This window comes from Lutjanus erythropterus, chromosome 8 (genome assembly GCF_056507025.1).
Source record: "Lutjanus erythropterus isolate fLutEry1 chromosome 8, fLutEry1.hap2, whole genome shotgun sequence".
Taxonomy (NCBI): domain Eukaryota; kingdom Metazoa; phylum Chordata; class Actinopteri; order Lutjaniformes; family Lutjanidae; genus Lutjanus; species Lutjanus erythropterus.
In genome coordinates, this window is record NC_139324.1 from 14,841,166 (window position 1) to 14,857,474 (window position 16,309).

General features: G+C 39.9%; 1 protein-coding gene across 2 annotated transcripts in view; it reads right to left on the reverse strand.

The window, feature by feature from the left end:
* Positions 1–13,324: 13,324 nt before the first annotated feature.
* The window catches only part of myo16 (myosin XVI), a 138,271-nt gene continuing 135,286 nt past the window's right edge, over positions 13,325–16,309 (reverse strand). For both annotated transcript variants that reach the window (XM_084724638.1, XM_084724637.1), the window contains exon 35: positions 13,325–15,716. In XM_084724638.1, the coding sequence (XP_084580764.1) occupies positions 15,548–15,716 (169 nt within the window). In that variant the 3' untranslated portion in view covers positions 13,325–15,547. The remainder of the gene's footprint in view (positions 15,717–16,309) is intronic.

Below are 16,309 nucleotides of genomic sequence, written 5' to 3' on the forward strand. Positions count from 1 at the left end.
AAATGTTATTCGTTGTCTGGTATGTGGCTCATGAAGATATATGAATTTGATTATGCATCACTGGTGTTGGAAAATGCACAATGTCCTTTTTTCTTTTAACATTCTCATTGCATGATTTAGATATTTGCCATATTAGCCTTGTGCTGATACCAGTTCAAATCTGCATGTCAGAACTCTGGACAAAGCCAGGGTAGCTGTTTGCCCCATTCATCCAGTGGCATACATGAGAGTGGTTTCATTCTAACTTTGGGAAAGGAAGAAAATAAGTGTCAAAGTGTCAATTCAGACTTGAGCTGTGTTGAGTGAAATTTTCCAGTCGTTGTCACAGATTTTCCCTGTGATATTTTTTATGGAAAAGTTACTCAGACACTTATTTTAATATAACACTAGTGTGTACAATTACCAGCACAATTATGTAATGAAGTGTGTGTCTGAGAGGAAAGAATATTGCATGCAAACAACGCAAACATTTTAATGCTGTTAGGAATGTGGCTATGGGCCCTGACAGTCTCTGTTTTTAGAGCACACAGGAGTTTAGCCAACTATGAACTTGAGGGTTATAGGCCTACAGTTGAAGGTGGAGGATCTGCTGAATGAGCAATCTGGAGATGACAGTGGAATCAATGGGGAAGAATCTACAGCAAGGCTGACCAATCCCAAGAGAGAGGCTGCAAAGCTCTTTCAAAATATGAGGGATCTAGTCAAAGAGGACATATTTGACTTAAAATCCATTTGACATTAGCAACAATTTCGATGTCTGAACCATGGAAACAATGTTGAGTGTGGTGCAGCTTGAGCAGAAATGGCCATGAATATAATGACAACACAAAGACGGGAAAACCATTGTGGAAGTGTTTTTGTGTATGAGAAAGACTTACCTGGTCTACCGGACAGAGATGATCAAAACACAATAGCAACTTATTATAATGTCTTCATAAAACACACCAAAACAACAGCAGTTATTCATAATCCTACAGCAAATTAAAAGCTGGAAGGAAAACGTCTGTCTGACTGGCAAACCTTGATGATGTACAGACTCAGTCAACACATGAAGGAATAATGGAAAACCTTGTGACCAGTAGAGGACAGGCTACAGGCAACTCTTCAGGCCTTTGAACATTATGCACATTATGCACACCAAGGGGAAAAAAAATTACAAGGTCTGCATCATATGTCCAAAAATCCCTCTCCATACAAATGATTGTTTACGTTTCAGGATTAATCCAACTCACTGAAGAGGCTATAAACCATTGGTCGCGTGTTTGAGGCAGCACCTGCCATCCTGTGTTTTCAAAGTCCCTACAGGTGCAACCAGTGCAATGAAAATAGCAAATTAGTGCCTGGTCGCTAATAGTGCAAACATAACCTACCAGCTTTTACCTTTTTTTTTTTTGCATGGATTTAGCCATTTTTATTCTAGGATTCATGTTCCCATGTGCAAATGTTCCAACATAACAAAATGCATACAACTGCCAACTATGATGTTTAACAATTATTTTAGAGTCAATTTCTGAGCTATTTCACACATTCTAGGAAGCCTTAGGGCTGCAAGAATGAAGTATTTTAAATTAATGGGAAGAGAAATTCTCAAAGGTCATAAAATGGTTGCACATTTACTGTTTTCTGAAATGTGTTTTTCACATTTTTTATTTCTCTCCCAACCCCCCATCTTGTATCCCTACCAGATGGGTTGCAACCTCCATGTGGAGAGCCAACAGTTTAATTCAGGCGCACTCCACTCTCATAAATGCTCAGCAGCAGTGCAGCTATCCATCTTTGTGTTATGTTTTGCAACATATATGTAGATAATACAGAAAATCCAACACAAGATACGATCCTAATGCCTTTTTCCTATACCAATACCCTTAAGAGCAGGCAACGCAGTGTGACAGAAATCAGATGACAGAGGATTGAGTGTGTGTGTGTGTGTGTGTGTGTGTGTGCGTGCGTGCATGTGTGTGTGTGTTTGCATGCATCACCTGCCAATTTGTAACAGACGAGCCTTGTGCTACGCTGGCTGTATACTAATACATAGATCTCGTGTGGATATGCTGATTAGGATCACACCACTCTGATAGGATGAGGAGATGAAAACCATCAATGGGAGGACTGAAACTGGAACAGTGCCAGTACTCAGACACATCTCACACACACAAAAACAGTGAATGGACAGAAGACTAGATGACCACATGGGCAATAATAACACAAGTTTACTTGCGTGCCTGCTATGCTTTATGCAAATGCATATTGTGTCAATATTTCAAACGTGTCAAAGGAGTTGTGATTGTGTACTGGAATATGTAAGTGTGGATAGATATATTTGTTCTCAGTCTTGGAAACACGTTAAATTACACATTTATTGTATAAAAATGTGAGGCTGGGATGTTCTAGTCTAAGATGTAACTGCAGCATCCCAAATTCAAATCCAGTTTGTTGTCTGTCAACACAGTCTGTCCCCGTCTCTCCTCATTTTTTCTGTCACATGTACTCAAGTAGAAGTACTGTTAATTTAAGGTTGGGCATTGTTGGGGGGATTTGATGCTGTATACTGTATATATATATATATATATATATATATATATATATGTATATACTGTAATAATACAGAGTGACATGAGACCGTAACTCTGATAATTTGTCATTAATACTACGAAGATCAGATTCTGTGGGTAATGTGAAGCATAGTGTCCTGATATGAACCATTACGCAGGAGTCACAGGTATGTAACTGTCATTTTAAACACATTTTCGATTGTGATTAAGCTGTAGGAGCTAACAAGAATTTTTTGGATATTTCATCATAAATTCCTCCCTCAGTGGCACCTGTACTCTCCGCCATCTGGTTTAAACAGGTCAAATGTCAAATGACATCAACAATCCACTATTTAATATCATAATACTGTCACAGATGCAGGTTACTCATATTGTCACCCATTAACAAATTTTTACCTATTATTCAGACTCTGTTAATCCAATTTGTTTCTTATTCATGGGGCTTGTTGAGATCTCATTCAAACGTATACACACATACAGTATATAGAGTGTGTATGTGTGGGTGTGCACACGTGTTTCTTTGTGTGCTTGTCAGGTCTTAAGCCTGAATTTTCTTGACAGACAATATATGCAGATGTCCTGTGCGTAGGTGACTCATGGGTACATGAGGATGGACCAAATAGCTCACTGTAGCACCAGTCAGCAGCTCCTCTTTCACACATAAAGGGTAGTTGGCCAATTATATCTCTAAAGTAGGTCAATTATGAGATTTAATTGGTTGCTGAATGGTTGATTAGATAGTTAACAAATGCTTGATTAAAAAAGTGCCACTGCACAGGTGCTGATTGTCGTTCACACTTGGGGGGAGGGTAGACATGGGAGGATCTTTTAAAACAAACACCAGTCGTAAGATCAAAAGAAAATGGTAGGGTGTTTTCCTCTCTGCATTTGTCACTGTCTCCCTCAGATGTTAAATGTATAAATTGTCCAGGGTTTTCTCTAATCTTTCATTTTACTGCTGACAGCAGAGACAAATGAAGGCGGAAAGCTCAGCCACCACACAAAAGCGAGGCCCACGGGACGAAGAAGCATCTGACATTTTCCTTCTTGACCAGGCTCAAGCATTTGCTTATGCCTGAGATTTTAATTCATATATGTCTCTCATCTGAATTCATGTAACGCACAATTAATCTTACCTCCATGTGTTCAGATCCATGGAGTTGATCGGTATTTTCACAAGTCCCCACTGAGTACGCTATGCGAGCTGGAATGGCATGTGGAATTTCCTTCTATAGACCTCATCACGGACCACGGTATAAACTGCCATATGTTTGCTTTTGGGAGCTGCGTGGGTTGTTAATGTAAACATGACATACAGCAAAGAGAGATCCTTAGAGAGTCGGCCCAAGGGAGCACAACGGTTACGCTGCACCGACAAGGCCTCCTGTTGTCAAGGAAACGATACAGAGGTTATTGAATTTTCCCAGACTTCCCAGGAATCCTACATTTACATAATTTTTTGTCCATTTCCTTGATGTCCCTATGGTAGAAAAAGCACCTGATGACATTCCCATGCTCTTTTAACAATATATACAACATATGAGAGCAACTGTGAGGTCTTTTTTTTTTAATTCCTTTTTCAGTTTCTCCTAATGGGCTACATTTATGAAATCTGCACTACACAGGTCTGTAGCCATATTACAGACTCAATTACACCTAATTACTGTTTCCCCCTGAGCCACTATGAGTACCCTACCTGCCAGACATTTATGTGTATATGTGCATGTGCCCTTGTCTATATGAGTGAAAAGTGTGTCTCGGTCCGTCTGACCTCGTCAGCAATATAGAGCCTTGCTAATTGCCATGTTAATTAGCTTCATCATCAAAGACCGCCTCTGTGTCTGCTGATCTGCTGACGGCTGGGTAAAAAGGGGACTGGAGGGAGGATGATTTCAGTGGCTGCTGTCTGGATTCAGCGAGGGTGGAGCAGACAGGATTCATCTCCCATTACTGATCTGCTGTCAATGATTTATCACTTTGTTTTCCTTTTCTAAAAGCATACGAGCATGGGATCATTGTGGTTCTACATCAGGACACAGATGGTTGTTTATCAAGTTCAGATGGGGTAAAGAATTTCCATCATGCGTATGTTCAGAGTGCATATGTTTGCTGAGCTATTGACACAATACTTATCTCTGCATGGGGGCTGATGGGAACAGTGTTTGTTTATAGCTTGGGGGGGAGTCAATGTGTGTGTGTGTGTGTGTGTGTGTGTGTGTGTGTGTGTGTGTGTGTGTGTGTGTGTGTGCGCGTCTGTGAGTGTGTGTGTGTGTGTGTGGGTGGGTGGATGGGTGTCACAATGTAAAAAAAAAGTTAATAAAATTCATAATTTCAAGGCAACTGCCTTCACTAGAGTTTTGAGTTTTGAATCAAACTCTTATTCTCAAGCTTTGAAATAAGTGAAGTAAAGTTGTGCCACAAATCCCCATTTGTCTCTACTTCACAAAAGCTTAAACTACCCACCAGTATATAGAATATTAAATTATAATATTATTATAATTCAATTTTGGGATCATTCTTTGAGATGATTATTACACTATATATTAGATACTTACTGTAATTGGTTTCTTCCTTACGTACATTCAAATTCAAGACTTTTAACTGAGCATTTCAATTAGATTATGTATTTTTACTTAAAGGACCATTGTGTAGGATTTAGTGGCATCTAGTGAGCTTGCAGATTGCAGACATCTTGTCTCACACTTGCAACAAACACAAAAGGTCTTATCTAGAGCCGCAGCTGGAAACATAGTGATGCAACATTGTGGCCATTGTGGAGGAGGACCTGTCCCTTCTGTAGATAAATGACTCATTTTAAGGTAACAAAAACACTGATTTTTATTTTCAAGTGCATATACACTAATGAAAACACACTAATGAATATTATATATATATATATATATTTTTTTTAACCATTTTCTGCCAATACATCCCCCTAAGTCTTACACACTGGACCTTTAAATCTACATTAAGTGTTTTTTGTTTCTGTCAACTTGAAGGCAGAAGAGCAACCTGAAAACACAGCTGTGACATATTATCACCTTATAACATTTTTATGGTAACAGTTGCCTGTTCAAAGAAACATCAGCATTTACTTCGGGTTGTTTCTGGCCACCTGGCAAATGTAAATCTCCAATAACTGCTGCTAATTGTTCCACTATGTTTACCAGTCAGTTGCTAACTTTGTCTGCCTGCTGTTTGGTGCTGGGCAGGTAGCGTTCTCTCAGTTTATCATGTGCCTGCTGTAGCTGGAACAAGGCTGGTGAGAACAAAACCGACACAGTGAAAATTGAGCTGAGAGGAGCTGCAGAGCTCGATTCTGCCACTACTAGAGACCCATTTCATATTACATGTTGTCCCTATCTGATGCTTGTATAAAATATTCATAGCACAGCTTTAAGAACATGGTTTGAGTATTTTTATCCCACCGCTGCGGTGTGGTGCGCACAAAGTCGTCTGTGTGAGTGCTTGTGAGAGTTTGTGTCTAATCTGATGTTTGGAAGGCTGATGTGATGTGATGGATGTGTCTGGAGAGAGACGGACCTCAAAGTCATTAATTGAAAATTGAGACAGTGTTGAGATGATGTTATTGATTTTCACACTCTCAGCACGCAGTGTATAAGTCTGTATACCAACGCGAGAAATGGGCGAAGGGGTGAAGAGGGAACAACAGTGGGGTCAAAGGAGGATAGAGGGAGTGCGATGGGGAGGACGAGGATCAGAGAGGGGAGACGAGGACCATGAGGATAGGGTAGGCAGTAAAATGGGGTTGCAAGATGGAAATTAAGGGGTCTTTAAATGCTTGGAAAAGAGCTACCATCTTTTGCGGCTTCATATATGTTACAAGCATAACCCTAAACCTCTGGCTATCATAAAGCTGCTGAAGGCTCACAGCTCAGGGGACAACCCTTCTAACCTGTGTCTTTGCAGCATCGATCAGACTGGAACAAGCCAGTCCCCAGACTGTTTATAAGTCAACATAAACCTACAAACCCTCCAACCAGGGCTCAAATAATCAATATAGGTAGGAACCATGTTTACTCCTGTGTTTCATGGCCTTTGTAATATCTCCTCTGCCTCTTCTCTCTCTCTGTTCTCTCTTTGTCAAGCGCACAAACAGACATATAGACACAAGGACAAACAGTACTGTATGTCAGTCTGTCTCTGGTGAGTTCGTAAAGCACCTCAACAAACACATATATGATCAATACCTTGCCTTGTCCTCCTCGTTGTGCAAGCCACATATTGCAGTGCCCTCTTTAGCAACACCCCCACGCAGCTGTTGAACCACCATTCTTCCAAGGAGCAGTAACAATCTGGTTTGATTCAGCATGAGATATTAAAAAAGAAAACAAAGACAAAGAAAAAAATGAAAAAGAATGGCAAGACTTCAAGATGTTGTAAATGATACTGTGATACTTGCGTTTGCGTAGGTACAGCCAAAAAATACCTTGGTAAAATACGTCAGTGAACAGTTTATTTAAATGGCCGTCTGCATGTGGTGTAGTGTTTTTTTGCTTGTGGTCACATCCTTCTGTCATCACCAGCAAGTGGACAACAAGCGGTGCTGGGAAATGACTGAATTTTAGTAATATATTACAGTCACTACTGACCTCTATCAAAAGTATTTAAATTTCTTCACCTTTTAGTGCATTAATTGTAGTAATAAGTAATTACTTAGTAAGGAAAGTAACTCTTGTTTTATTTTTAATTTTAAATGTTTGCTTCTTAATGGACACATAGCCATATTATTTTAGTGTAGCTATATTATTTCAGTGACAACTATCAGTTTGTTATCTATCATTGTACCCATTATCACTAATGGGAGATTTTAACACTCCCGACCACTAGAGGGCAGCAATGACTGTTGTCTACCTGTAAGCTACATTTTTATTGCCTTTATTTATAGCTTTTAATAGAAGAAGAACCACAGGATGATAGATATGTTAATGAAGCATTGCTACAGTAGTAGGGAGCTCATATCGCATTACATCATAGAGCAGGGAATAAGCTTTGTTTGTCTGTTACATCTGCTCTGTTCTTCAGTTGTCCACTGTTTTCAGGTAAAACTAAGTAACGAGTAACAGCCCCATTGAAATCTCAGTAACATGTTTAATTACTTCCAAAAGTAGTGGAATTACAGTTACTCCAAAATCTGACGAGTAATTTGAAAATGTCCGTCTTCCCTTAGTTACTGTTAGCTTGCAAAGCAGATTTGGTCTTCGATTTCAGCCAGAAGCAGACAAGAGCATTCTTGTCACATCTTGCCTGTAACTGCTGAATTTCCTCGCTAAAATAACATTTGCGAGAAGATTTTATAGTTAAGCATTAACTCAATGGGCAGGTCGTGAAAGCTTTTTCCAAAAGATTTTTTCCAAAAGTTCACTTTTAACATGAACTCTTCTGACCAATCAAACTGCATGTTGTTGACAACCTGATGTTCAAAATATTCAACACAGCAGATCACTTGTTTTACAGACATCGATTTATATGATAAGTGGGTATTAAACTACAGGGGCAGTTATTTCAATGACAACCAATGGGGACAGCAAACAAACTGACAAAGTGACAGTCCTGTATCCCACATTCTGAACAGGTCTTTTGTCTACCATGTAACCCGACGAAATGTCACACTAACACTTATGTTATGTTATGTTGTCTCTGCTATTATAGTGAATGGTGTCAGGTTGTCAGCACAGCCACCATCTGCACCATCATCTTCAGCCTCTTGAAGCTGTCTTCTTGACCATCGAACCTTAAAACACATAAATGCTATTTATAGGCGGGGTACACACCTGGGTGCAAACTGCTCCCTAAAGTAGTCCTGAGGGAGCGATGGAGACCAAAGAGAATCAGGAGAAACAGAGGATATATGGCAAAGGTGACCATAGTTGGTGTCTTAAATGGAAGACTGAGAGGAAAGGTGTGTGTGTTTGATTCAGGGCTTATTAGTGTAGCATCAGGGGGCAGTTTGGTCCAAATTACCCCTTGGCAATTTGCCCTCTCCTCCTGTGTAATGGTGGACCTTTTCAACCCAGGATAAATGACGGAATGGTCGTCTTACCATTTCTGGTGGTGGGGATAAATCAGGAAACAATGCTTAGTGGTTTGGATTTAGATTGATGGTCAACACATGAAAGGCAACATTACCACTGTCCCTGTCTTAACATTACTAATAATACTACTACTTCACTGTTTCACATGTGACCGCCCCTCTGCCTGTTTGGCTGCTGGTTTCACTGCTGTTACGTGCTTTCTCCTCTCAGGGCTGCATCATTACATTCGTTGCAGACCTCCTCATCCCAACACCTTTGCTTTGCGTGTTTTTGCAGCACAACACCCATACAGCATATTTTCATTCACCTGATCCCTAGCTTACTGATTTCTCCTATCTACCTCACATTTATTTTTTCATAGTAAATAAATTACTTATTTATATTGTTTACTTGAGGGCTGGGCTGTAACACACAGCACAGTGAGTAGTAAAAGGGCAAAAATACTCACATAATACTACCAGGGCTTCAGTTTCATTACATTAAATCTTAATATTTTTTTCCTCTGAAATCATCTAATTTTCATTAGTGGCTACATTTTTCTCTTTCTTTCTTTCTTTTGTTTGGAATACCTGAATTCTCAGAATATTAGGGGCTCTTATGAAGATAAATTGCAAAAAAAAAAAAATCAATTGAGGCACGACCGGCAAAATTCAGACAGGGAAAGGAAAGTACACTGTACCGTGTTGTGACACACAATATTCATGATGATATGTGGGTACACATTATCATCTTGCTGCACCTGCACAGTGTATACACTATGCATGTAAAGGCATTAAAAATTTATCACAAAACTAAACTAGAATTACTGCCTCGCGGTTGTATGCCTCCAACAGTCAGTCAAGTTGCAGTTTAAATTCATGTTAGTCTAGACTCTTGTAATATATGTAGTAAAGGGATTGATGTGTGTATATATCCTAGCAGTTGCATGTTGTGTTGGTGTTGGTATCCCAAGCTGTATATCAAGAAGTAGTTTCATGAGAAATTTATTCAGCAGTCATCAGTCTTCTGTTTTCTTTACAATATAAGCCAACACTGCACACACCTGGGTGTGTGTGAGTCAGCACGCTCTGTTAGAAGCTGTTTATTGTGACACAAAGTGACACATAAACTTCAAATGCAGGCTCCCACACTCTGAGGTGAAACCCTCATTTGCCTACTGCCTGAGGAAAACATTCCTGTAAGTTACTATTGCACATTATTAATGTGGGAAGACACACATTTATTTGTTCCAGCTGACATGACTTGTGCTTGTCTTGACCTGATTCTGAACAGAAACTGCCGCAGGTTAGTAAATACCTGCGAGGGCAGCCTCTCATCCTGGGAAATGTCACTTCACATTGGGCCTTGCAAACAAATTAAACCTCTTAAAGGGATAGTTTGGATTATTTGATGTAGGGTTGTATGAAGTATTTATAGATAGTTAGTGTATTACCTACAGCAGATGCTGGTCAACAGACCCCAGCTTGTAGAAACAGACAGGACTACACATCGATGCTACTACCCATATGCTGATGCTGCTGTGACTGCCACAATATTGTCACCATCGACACAAAACTGGACTGGGCAAGACTGGCCTGTGAACAAATACATATAAAACTGGAAGCTGCTATTTTAAACAGCAACCAACAATTCTATAGGTTGATCTGTTAGTCAGTCAGTCAGTCCACAGAAATTCCAGTGTGTCCCCAGTTTTCACCCTAGAAGGCTGAAATTTGACAGGACAGGTGTGTGCAAACTTGCTAAAAAGAGGCATGGTAATGGAAGTGGTCTTTGGCAAACTGGCATTTAACTTCCAAATGAGTTCCCCAACCCACACAGGCCTTGAGCCAGATGACAGCTGATTAATTGTTCATGCCAAATACAAAAAAGGGGACGTGACAGTGGGAGTGGCTTGTAACAAAAAGTTTTAAATGGATTCATATAACATGACCAAACTCATGAACTGTTTGTCATAGACTCTTGTGGGAGGCATCGCTGCATAATTCCAGGTGCCAGTCATCCCCCGCCCTCTCTACTTTCATGCCCCTTTCATAACCTTTAAACTGTTTGTTTAAAACATTTGTGGGATTCATCATTTGACTAGTTCATTTTTATTGGTGATGGTTTGCCTTGCCTTCCATAGTTTTTCCCATGCGACCTTGTCATAACTCATCGACAGTTCATCATAAAGCCTTGTGGCAGGTGCCACTGGATTTGGCAGAAAGTTCCTTTTTCAGTTGATGTGACTTCCCACTCAGGGTGAGGAGATGAGAATAGGTGATATTCAGGACACAAAGAGAGGAGAGGTTGAGGTGGGCGTGTCATGTCAGAAGAATTTATAGTACAATCTAGAGTAACATCAGGCTTTCAATTTGTTGGCAATATTATAAGAGATCAGTAACAGATTGTGAAAGTGACATGAAGCGCTCAGAGGATCAGAGGATCTGATCGTCCGCTCTTACACACTCTTATTACTACATCTGAGATGTGGAATGAACATGCACCATCCATACACACACAAACTGGCATTGACACAATTGTGCTTTATTGCTGTACAGGTACAGTACTTATAAAACATTGGGAAGATAATAATTATGAAATATCACATACAATCTTTTTTCTTTCCACAAACACATATGTATGCAGGTTAAAATATACTGTATGTCATGTACAAAAGAAAGACTACCATAAAAAAACAACACTATGAAAGGCAGTGAGATACCCCTGTTCAGGTGCTAAAATATCATGTCTTTCTGGACAACCATACATGGACTGGGGACAAAAAAAATGGCCATTCTGCACTGGCTGTAGCATCAGAGAGAAGAGGATTTTTAAATTCCTGACATACAGCGATGACTGGCAGTAATCTGGCTGCCAGAGCCTGGTGACGGTTACAACAGACTGAGCTAGGTCATCAGGGACTGTATATGATGGAACTGATATGTGCGGTCCAGTTAAAGGTGGATGATGAGTGTTTGGATGAGAGACAGGGGACAGTGCAGTGATTCACAGTGCAGTGGGAAGCAGTTCTTCACATTAGACAGACATTTTTATCTTTTTTAGCATGAGCATGTTGTAGGGGCTGAGGCCCAACATGTGTTCATGCAAGGTAAAAAGCACTGATATGCTTTAAAAGACAAGAAAAAAACAAATGATCTCCTCATTTCATAAAATATACAAAATCTAACACACATAACTAACCTGATCATACTGAGGGACCAATACAGAGGCTATAAATTCTCTTTTATTGGCATTGGCAAGGTTGAATAGCTTGATCTTGGTTCCCTTTTATTTTGTTTGATCACAGACAGGTTTAATCCTTGTGTGGATAAACTGAATCATACTGTGATAAAAAATGTTTGATATACACTTAAACATAAAAGTAGCACTTCTGATTTTGGTCCCATTTGTGTGAGTTGAAATAAAAATCATTTACTTTTATATGCATACAAAATGTTTACTTCTCTCAAAATCTATTCACAAATTTGTTAAAATCTGTGTCAGTGAGTGCCTCTCCTTCACCTAGATAATTCATTCACCTGACAGGTGTGGCATATGGAGATGCTGATTAAACAGCACAGGTTTACATGTGTAACTTACACTTGTCACATTAAAAGGCCACTTGAAAATGAAATAGCTTTAACTAAAAGAAAGACTTCATATTACTTATGCAGCCAAGATGGCTGCCACCTGCAAAAGAGTGCACTCAGTAGAGTGCAGATCTCCACCAGCAAAGAAAATTTAGATGTAACCCATTTATAATCACAACACTTTGATTAGTAATTGTTATTTAATTTCATATTTTCTTCTCAGAATGTCAAATGTATTTTGTCACTTAATTATATGTTACAATAACATGTAAGTAGTTTCTTTTCACAGTCTCTAGCACTGCTAGTATCCTATTAGACATTTGTGTGAAATCTTGTAGTACTTAACATATAAATTCTTGAATTATGGCCAAAAATGTGTACTGTGAGGTCTCAGTGACCTTTGACCACCAAAATCCAAGCAGTTCATCCTTGAGTCCAAGTGGATGTTTGCCTAAAGTTTGAAGAAATTCCCTTATGGCATTAGATATTGAGATACAAGAAAATATAAAAATATATAAAAAAAAATATAATGCCTCTGTCCACAGATGTCGTGGATATAATTTATTAGGCACTGAGCCATGGCTATTTCACACAGGGCTACAGATACCAATTTTGTCCTTGGAAGGCCCTGTAGCTCTATGTAAAATAACCATAATTCAGTGTCTAATAAAAGCCTTTTTTTCAAACTCAAAACACACATTTTAGAGTGTTCTTTTCAATAATCATGCTGTTAAATCAGCATCTCTATGTGGAACACCTAACAGGTAGAAGAATTATCTTGGTAAAGGTGAACATTGACTTTACAAACGTATGAACAAAATTTGAGAGAAATAAACCCTTCATGAGCATAGAAGAAGTCTTGGATTTTTGACTTAAACTCATGAAAAACAGGAGCAAAAACAAAAGTGTGCATTTATATTTTTGTTGAGTATAGTTCTGCAATGCAGCAGAACTCATGCAACCTAAATCACAGCAGGTGTGAATCATGGAGCAAATCAATACCTTATCAGAAATACTGCATCGTTATTAACTCGCTTGAAAAAAAAAAGTGGACTGCATACATAACTTTTGAAGACAATAATCACATTAAGCAGTCAGGTACAATGTTTAGATACAGGCGCTTGTTCCAGTAATAAGATACACAAGGTTTCATTGATGTGCACAGGCAGTGTAAGAATTTTTTTTTATTTATACATTCAGCCAGTCAGTCGAAAAATGCAGCTCAGCTGATTCGCCATCTCTGTTGTGAACATCAGCAACCTCTGTTAATTCCTCTTGGATATTTGTGCACCTCCACGCACTGACAGCAGCTGAGATCGATCCTGTGATGGTGCTGCTAATTTGTAAGGCTGAATCAATCAGACACATTGTGGGTGATCAGTGGGAATGAGAAATCAATTAGAGCTATTGATACTTTGCGGCCCTAACAATTCGGACCGATCTTCAAAGATCAAACAGCTTGTTGAGACACACCCAGCCCATTACAGAAGTCAACACGACACCACATAAATATTGTGCAATAAAACATCCATATACAATGAAAACATCTGCCTTGCATTGTAGGAACAGAACAACAGGGTCAAGAGGGGAAAAAAAAAACAAAGAATATTAAATAGAGTATAAAGAATTTCATAGCCATAGACAATCATTCTGAAAAAAAGATATTCACATTTTAAAATAAACCTCTTCTCTTTACCTCATTGCATCTAACCCAAGACATTCTTAAATCTCAGTTTCACCATCATAGACAGTATTATCTCATCTCTTTCTCATCTTTCTGTTCAATCTGTGTGCTTCTCTGCTATAGTAAAAGCTAGAACATACAACACTGGTCACTATTTACAGAGTGGTTACCATGGAGACACCCGTACAGCCGGTTTGATCCATTAGGAAGGTTGGGGGCACGGTCAAAGACCAAGTCGGGGGAGAGGGGCTCTGTTTGTCTGGGTCAAGTGGGGAAAGGAGATGAAGGTGATGGCCGCCTCTGTGGACACACCCACGGTGGAGGAATCTGTACAAGAATCGAGTTCGTCTGTGCGCGAGTTCCTGAGCTCTGCACAGTCTCCTGCACAACACGTGAATCTGTTCAGGTGTTGATGAGACACAATGAGAGTTAAGTCGCTACTTTTCAAGTGTAGTCTGTTTTTCATTTTTTTTTTTTTTTCATCTTTTTGACATGTTCTTTTGATCTATTTAGAAATGGTCCATTGAGTCACCACGGAACCACAATAACAGCTTTGATTTGGTCATTCATGTCATTCTGTACATGTATGGGGACTACTATGGGGACATCAGTTTTATAACTATACTTGTTAGTTTGGACATATCTTTCACAAGTTGTCACTTTGGCACAGAGTTTCATGTTCTCAACATGAACTACATACCTGTCAGCTAAAGTAATCTTAGTGTCACTTTTATACCTTAAACCAAAGCAGGTTTTTGTTGGATCCTCCTAGTAAAGGTTAGTGCAGTAGTTTGCATTTTTGTCCCTCAAAGGCTGGTGGTAGTCATGGGGAAGAGAAGTGCACCATGGGATATCGTACTGAGGTTATTCTGACCCCTGGTCGGTCGTTGCCAGGGCTGCAGTAGCACTTAGAGCCCAAACGCGAGATGCTAAGTGAGAGCTGTGTACCTGAAAAGGTCCCACGTCTAAGCCAGTACACTGATGCTAAAAACTGGAGGTGTCCGAAGGCGTCCGTTGACTTGTAAACTTCAGCAAGGTCTGAGACTCGGTGGGGGGGGCCGCACACATAAGCACTCATGGAACTTCACAGGACAGCAAGCACATCAAGTATAATCAGCACCATGTTTTGGGGTGGAGATCCATTGTGTGCGGCAGAACACAATGATAGGCTAGGATATGGATGGGCTAAAAGGGGCTATGTAATATCTGACTATTATAAAAATGCTGCTAGTCTGCTCTTTAATTCAGCCTCACATTGATGGACATCATATGTTTCGTCTCAGAAGATCTGAAAATAAATAATATTGTGATCTTTATTATTTTTCCGTCTGTTTTTCTGTTATTCTTAATAAGATCTCTGATCACAAGAAAATAAGAAAGCAGCTCCCCATGCACCTCTACTGTGTTGGCTTTCCACTCATTTTTCACAGATAACACTTGTCAGTGTCACAGAGTGCTGAGATGGGGAATCCTCCACAGTCGAGGTCAAAGGCGCCGAGGCAGGACCTTCAGCCCAGGGACAAGGCTCACGCTTTTGGGACTGGAGCTTTAACTTAGCCCCTGGGCAGTGAGGTTGCTTGGTCCATATAAAAAAAAAACAAAAGGGCATGTGTGAGTGTGGCTGAAGAGACGGGAGGGGCGAGGAACTTCGTAGCCAACACATGTGCCTGCATCACACAACCACTGTCACGGAGAGGCCTTCCTGTTGGTCCAGAGCAGCGTGGGGGGCAGGGGTGGGGACTGAGGAAGACGGTGCTTCCAGTCGCCCCGCCCCTCGCACTGCGCTCGCCTCCATCGCAGGAGCTCCCCGAGGGCGGCGCGCTCATCCCCGTTGGTCAGACGTAATCGCTGGAACACATGGAGGAAAAACCAGAGCATGTTTACATTGAAATCACACACTGAATAATGATTTTCTCCTGTATGGATCGACAAGTAGACAAAAGAAAGCCGAAATGAGCAGGATATGATTGCAGGTGGTTGAGACAAGGAAGTGTGAAAGACAAGCAGTTTATGAAAAGAACAAAACTAAAATTACTACCTTTAAGTTTTATGCCTCTGTCAACCATTCAGTTTACATCTGTTTGTCCAGACTCATATAATGTATGTTTTAAAGGAATTTAATGAAAAGTATTAAGTGTATTTTGGGGCAAAATTGAAGTATCACTATATTGAAACATGTATAATTCCAGTGAATCATTTCTAGTGAGAAACATGCGGTCTTTACAGAGGAGTACAGAGCACTGAACATTGTGATATCACAGTGAAGTTGACCTTTGACCTTTTGGATATAAACTGTCATCACCTCATAATTTTATCCTATTAGATACTGTATGTGTTGTATATCTTTTGAATTATGGTCAAAAACATGAGGGCCTTGACCTCGACCTTGATCTTTGACCTTGTACCAAATTTGAAGAAATTCCTTACAGGTGTTCCTGAGATACTGCA